At 33.9% G+C, this 7,373-nt stretch overlaps 1 protein-coding gene across 1 annotated transcript in view; it reads right to left on the bottom strand.

Moving 5' to 3' along the window:
- Ten-a (tenascin accessory) overlaps nt 1-7,373 on the bottom strand; it is a 131,348-nt gene that overhangs the window by 24,635 nt on the left and 99,340 nt on the right. Inside the window, exons 18-23 of the mRNA XM_068381143.1 lie at nt 5,533-5,665; nt 3,890-5,143; nt 3,131-3,359; nt 2,705-2,830; nt 2,114-2,274; nt 1,532-1,657 (exon numbers count right to left, since the gene is read on the bottom strand). Of these exons, the coding sequence (XP_068237244.1) occupies nt 1,532-1,657; nt 2,114-2,274; nt 2,705-2,830; nt 3,131-3,359; nt 3,890-5,143; nt 5,533-5,665 (2,029 nt within the window). The remainder of the gene's footprint in view (nt 1-1,531; nt 1,658-2,113; nt 2,275-2,704; nt 2,831-3,130; nt 3,360-3,889; nt 5,144-5,532; nt 5,666-7,373) is intronic.

Below are 7,373 nucleotides of genomic sequence, written 5' to 3' on the forward strand. Positions count from 1 at the left end.
ATGAAAAATAGTGCTTTACAGATAATAATTTGAAGTACTGTATGTTATATTTAATTGAACAAGGCTAACCAGATTCTTCATACATTAATATAACATCATTTCAAATATCACAGCACAACGCAATAAGTAAACTAGGCAAATTCCAAGCCTACCAAGGTAAAAGTACATGAAGCAAACTACAAGACTAAAAAAAAAATCATCTCTTGCAAATCCCTCATTACTCTACTAGCATATAAAATGATCACTAGTAAAAAAAACTAATACAATATCTGGGTTCTTGCAGTACATGGACTAACAAGTTTTAAAGTTATGTAATTATGATGGCACCGATATACAAACCAAGCGTTTAAATGCATTACAGGTCCCAGAGTCAAGCCATATACAATACTGTAGCCTAAATTCATAAAGCCAATCCAATCCCAACCCAATATACAAATTATTGACTGAAAAAGGATTCTATAGTGTATGAACATACATATGAATATACATTACTATAAACAATGTTCAAATTTAGAAAATATTTAAAGAATCTATTTTCCCACATCCATCAATATTCTCTTCTCTGATAAACCGGTATTGGTATTTAAAGTGAATATTTCATATTGGATGGAAACATCCTTAAGGGTATGTCTACACGACCGGGCAGTGCTTAACGGGCAAACATAGTTACCAAAACACAATGGGGGTTGATGGATAACGGTTATTGAAGTAATCACTTCCCAACCTTGGGGACTAGAAAGATTATCTATTCTCAAGAGTGCTGTGATGAGGAGGATAATTACTGTGCTTTGTTTCGGAGGTCTTATAAAGGATGTTATTTCCAAGACAAGCAGTGAATGTGAGTTTGTTGACATTGAATTCTTGAGAATATGTCTCTATAGTATTTACTTTTGTCATTCAAATATCTTTTAAAGTTTGTTTGCATGTAAAGTGGGAAAGTATTTGTAAAGCATGTATGGATAGGCAAATGTTTTTTAATATAAATATAGAGTATACTAATAAATATTTTTGTCTTAATTATTTATATTCATCATTGATCATATTAGTTATTGGGATGCAAGTTCATAGTTGAATTGAAAAAACACCTAACTCGAATGTCATGCTTCGATAAGAAATCAACTAAATAAAATTGTCAGAATCTCCACCTTATTGTATGCTGCAATGTATGTGTAAAAATATCTAGTTCTCAATGAACTGCAATTTATTGAGCAATATTTACATTTTAGTTTTACACTTTGAACCAGGCCTTTCAGAGTTAAATATTAAAGTTCAGTGGTCTGGTTAAATTACCTAATAATGCTGCTACAATAATAATAATAATCATTGAATGTCAAAGACCTTAAATAAATCCAACGGATTTTTAACACAACATCATAATACACTTGCTGTACTGAGATCAAATGTACAAAAGCATCAAATATTTTTATTGCCAATTACTATTGCATAGCAGCTCCTTAATCCACATTTTACAACAGAAAATAAAACAGTAACAGATTAAACAAAAATATCACATCATTCATTAAAAACTCACCTTATGAGTATCTGGCCAGAAGTCATGTCTGAGACGCGTAGGTGTGAGCGTAGACAGCCTGGAGGTTGTGCGGGCAGCCTCTTGCAGTGTTAGAATGAGACCACTCACATATCCAACTCCAACAACCTAAACAGATAAAGTAAGTTTTGTATTGAAAATAACTCGGATAAGGGCAAGATGTTCAAGTCCCATATATTGTAGTATCCCGATTTATATTTTCTGTTGTTACAAGTCCCGTATAATGTAGTGTGTCCTGATTTACCTTTTCTTTCATTACCTATTTAATCTTTAGCCATGAAAACTTAGATTACAAAAGAAATTTGAGCAAGTTGGAAGTTTCTTTCACTAAATATCAAACTTAAAAGCAATACAATTGCCACACCTATTTACCCCAGCAACCCATTTCTGGTGAAAGGTCATAAATGTTGTAGGTGGTGGCTAAAGAGTAATTATTGTAAAATCAATTATATGATTACAAAAAATGTTTATCCATTAAAATTTCAGTACAAAATAGGATGGCTGTCTTCATGTTAGATTATCAACTGCACAAAGCAATTGTTTTACCAATATGAATCAAATTACATTTTCCATGAATGGAGAGGCTGCAGTTCTTGTAGGAATAGGAGGTGATCTTGTGAATGCTTGCCAGAGGGATGGAGCTGGGTGCTTAGTTGTTGCCCATGCTAGCTGTGGAGCCAAGCTCTCCAGGTTGTATCCCAGGTGGGACAACCAATCTTTGTATCCTAATTAAGTGAAAAGAAGTTAAAGAGGGAATGTCAAATATAACAGCTATGATTATGTTTTACCTGCAAGATGATAAAGGATGGTATCCTGACATTAGTTTGAAGTGGATTTTTCACTGAAAGATTGTCACGAAACTAGATCTTCATTGAGGCTTAAAGTCTGGATCTTGATTGTAAGGATTGAGATAGAATCTTTTTACATGCATGACTTAAAAAAAAACCTTGGCTGTAAGAGTTATTTATTTTACTTCATGATGGGGATTATAAATGAAGTCAACAAGAGAAATATAATTAATTAAAAAATAGATAGGATTGTAATTATCTGCAACAGCTAAAGATGGGATCTTAATTATAATTTTTAAAGAGATGTTAAAGGAAAAATTGTCTCAATAATGAGACATTAATGAAATAAACAAGAGACAGAACATACCAAAATTTTTCCAATGTTTGAGGTGGACATTGATGGGATCATTTCCATTGTAACGGTAGAGCGAGAGCTTCGAAGGAGTCAACAGATTGTTTGCTACATCTTCCCAAGATGGCCAGAGCCACTGGCCTTTTAAAGTAAAAAATATATATTGTTATACTGTACAAGATTCAAATTAAAATGACATTAAATCAGGAATGTATGGTAATGCTATGGTATCCAGTTAATTTAGAATATTGAAAAATTAAATTTTACCAAAATTAAAATGGCATGAAATCAAGAAAGTAATACTGTACTATGGTATACAGTTAATTTAGAATAGTGTATGGAAAAAAATAAAATTTTACCAAATTCCATTTATCAACTTTCATGTAAAAATAGACATTAATGTACAGAAGTTCCTGTTGTAAAATAAATAGGAAATCTTACCTATGAGTGGATCATATATTCGACCTTTTGGCATATGCACTAGCTCTGTTCGAGTCTCTAATAAGCCACCACAGAAGTCAACAGGAAGGTACAGGTACGGATTCGAGTCATACATTATGTGGCCGTAAGGCGACCGAGTCATCTCGCGTACAACTTCTCCATACTGATTGAAGACCATGACTGGGGTGCCACACTCATCAGTAGCAATGTAGTATTTATTTCTATACACCTGTAAGCGAAAATACCTTCATAGTAGACTATGCATAAAGACATCACATATATTACATCATTGATTTAATTTCCTACTAAAATGAAACTTATTTTTCTTATAGAAGGAAAAGTAAGGCAGGTTAAACAAAAAACATGAACTAATGCGAGTGGAAAAATTAGTCTAAATCTAATATAAAGTACTAATGTAACAAGGAATAGCATTTTCCTAATAACCTCCTTCATAATCAATACAGATTGAATGTTTTAAAAGGGTTGATTGACAGCATAATGATAATAAAAATTTTTTTTACAATACAGAAGAGAATTCTAATGATAATAAAAATTTTTTTTACAATACAGAAGAGAATTCTAATTCTAATGCCCTATCTTTTCTTCTTTGAAACTATTACTTGAATGGGGGAATTAACTGATAAGCATACTTTTTCCCAATGACTATCATAAAAAGATCACCTAGCCACTTAAGACTTCTTTTTTTTCACAAAAGCTTAGACTGTACTGATAAAAAATCACTTGAAAGTATAATTCTACCTGGGCAAATATGATATGTCCACGGTCATCATACACCAAGGAAATCAGGTTGCCATTACGAGGACTATAAATATGAGTAACTTGATCTGGATGTCTCTGGTCAGTGTAAAGAAATTGGGTGACATTGCCAAAGTTGTCTTTTCTGGCTACCAGACGATCCTCGTGGTCATAGAAGTACCTTATATTGAAACGACCAGATTTGGCAGCACGCACCAGAAGTCCTCTTGCGTTGTACTGATATGTTACTTCGTGGGCATTTTGCACAATGGCTCCTCTAGAGTTATACCTATACACTCCCTCACCAAACCTTTCAATGCGATCTTGAGAATCATACTTCATGGGGATTGTATTTGTTGAGTATGTGAGAGACAGCATATTGCCATTGGCATCGTAGCTGAAACTCCAAGGTTCTTTTGCCTCAACGCTGATAAGTTGGCCATCAGCATCGTATGTGTAGTTTTTAGTATTAGTATACGTCTTTGTGTGGAAATTCAGGGTGAATGTTTTTGTTTGGGTGATTTTTCCATCGGCATTATAGAAAATCTGAAGCTTGAACACCTCCATGTTATGCATTGTGACAGAAGTCTCAGACACTCTAAGGTGAGAGTCTAAATGACGAGTGAAAATAGCAGTACCATCATGGATAGTTGTGTCATTCAATTGGTTATGAGTCACTTCAAAATGACCAATCTGAGATGGACCACCTGTGGAGGCACTGTATGCAAATGGGAAAGGATTCAGATTTTGGCCCCCAATTCGTCCAGCAAAGCTTGTTTCTCTGAAGTTTGAGTCATACTCATAGGTAAATTTCACATTGCTTAGCCCAGTTCTAGCACCATAGTCGATACGTAGTTCCTGAAGGAGGACGCCAGTATAGAGAAAATCGATCTTGTATTCAAGGTCAACCTCTTCATGCATGATTTCAGCGACTAGACCATCTTTCCCATAGCCAAATTCAGTCTTCCCATCACCAGACACAATTTCTTTCAACTGGCCAGCCTCTGTGTAGGTGTACATAACCTTGCCTGAAGAGGCAGGAAATACTGTTAACAATAAACGCCCAGCATGGTCCAAGTATTGCCTGTAGGAATGGGTAGATCCTGGTGGAGTGTAAGAGAATACAAGCCAGCCAAATGATGGCTGTAGTGAAAAGAAATGTGCTGATCCTGTTGGCGTTGTCATGTATTTCAGGCCGCCCCTTTCATCATAATGCAGGCCCCATGACCTCCCTGATGGAAGTGTGATTGTTGATGGCTGTGAGAAAATAAGATAATTTTAGTAAACTTCAAATACTTTTGGTATTTCATAAATAGATGTACTAATGTCAGAAATTTAATCTGTTACAGAGTATGGCATCAAATAAATAGGTTTTGTTGTTATTCATAAGTGCATTTCACTGACTAAAAAGAAAGTTACTGTAAACAAATTCCGACATTTGGTTTCCTAATAAACATTATAGTTACAAATTAAGGGTATTAGTAATATGCAAGTGGTGTACAGTATACTAATGACAAAAGCTATACACCAAGAAAATTGGCAGTATGTCAAGACATAAAACTGAGCTACAACCTTGTATTTGAAAATACTAAACTTAAAATTAACATAACACAAGTCCTTCATGAACTTATAAGGCGATAACTAACCAGTCTGGTATCCCCGAATGAATACGTGGTTTTGTGCGACGTAGATGTTGAGACACTTTCCAAGAGTCCATGAGCATCGTATTGGTAGCTTTCACTGGACCAGTCCCACTGCCTTCCTTCTGCTCTTCCAAACCTAATAAAAAGAATGAATAAAAATAATGAGTTGAGAACTTTATAAAATAGATGGAAAAAATACAAAAAATAATGAAATAAACTAATATCTAAAGGAGAGAACTAAAACCTGGATATTTAAGGGATATCAACAACTGCCGTTTTACGGGACTATTAAATAATCTATGATGGATATCGTATAGCTTTACAACAGCTACATTATTTCAGGTTACACACACAGTTTTATATATATAATAAATATATATATATATATATATATATATATATATATATATATATATATATATATATATATATATATATATATATATATATATATATATATATATATATATATATATATATATATACACACATTATATATAAAATCTCCTATGCCTGTTGACACAAAGGGCCTCGGTTAGATTTCTCCAGTTGTTTCTGTCATGAGTTTATTTTATTCAATACTTCTCCATTCATCATCTACTTCTCGCTTCATAGTCCTGACCCATGTAGGCTTGGGGTTTACAACTCTTCTAGTGCATTGTGGAGCCCAGTTAAACATATGCAATAATAATCTCTCTTGAGGAGTACGAAGATCATGCCCAAACCATCTCCATCTACCCCTCACCATGATCTCATCCACATATGACACTCAAGTAATCTTTCCTATAGTTTCATTTCTAATCCTGCCCTGCCATTTAACTCCCAATATTCTTCTGAGGGCTTTGTTCTCAAATCTACTAAATCTGTTGGAGATTGATTCATCGTCATACCACGACTCGTGTCCATACAGTAAAACAGATCTCACTAAACTGATATATCGCATGATTTTCATATGCAGAGGTTAATGATGTTACTGTTTTTAAAATATTTTATTGTTAATTTTTTCTCATATCGTTTATGTATTTCCTTGCTTCACCGGGCTATTTTTCCCTATTTGAAGCTCTTGGTCTTATAGCATCTTGCTTTTCCAACTAGGGTTGTAGCTTAGCTAATAATAATAATAATAATAATAATAATAATAATAATAATAATAATTCAATTTCAAGCGATTTGATTTCCAAATTTTACTTAACCTAGCCATTGTCTTATTTGCTTTTTTTAATCTTTCACTAAAATCTAATTCTAAAGACCCTGTATTAGGATATCATACCACCTAAATAATCAAATAATTTTACCTCATTAATCCTTTCTCCTTCCATTGCAAATTCTGTTCTCACCATCTGTCTTGCTTCTATTTATCTTGAGTCCAACCTTCTCTGATATTTCATGCATTCTAGTAAGCAAGCATTATTCATCTCTCAGCTTTTCATCAATCTTTCTTTCTAGTCTCTTTAGAATAATGAGCATCCTATATATATTTTCATGACAATCGATGTAAGTGATGCCTCTGTAATTATTGCAATGAGTGTCTCATTTTTTTGCCATTTTCACTCCTAACTCCCATATATCAGGGTTTACCTCTTCATGCCACATTCTACAAAATAATTTTGTAAGTATTCTGGGGATCACTTCATTTCCAGCCAGTATCATCCCAGCAGTTATGCCATCGTAACCACAGCTTTCCATCTTCTGAGTATTATTTTAATGATAGCTTCGACTTTGAACTGAATTCACTCATGGGCACATCAAGGCCTTCATCAGCTTCACGTATATCATATTATTCCCTTTGTATCTCCTATTCATGACCTTAATAAGTGTTCCATCCAACGTTGTCCTTCTTCGTC

Source organism: Palaemon carinicauda, chromosome 10, assembly GCF_036898095.1.
Source record: "Palaemon carinicauda isolate YSFRI2023 chromosome 10, ASM3689809v2, whole genome shotgun sequence".
Lineage (NCBI taxonomy): Eukaryota > Metazoa > Arthropoda > Malacostraca > Decapoda > Palaemonidae > Palaemon > Palaemon carinicauda.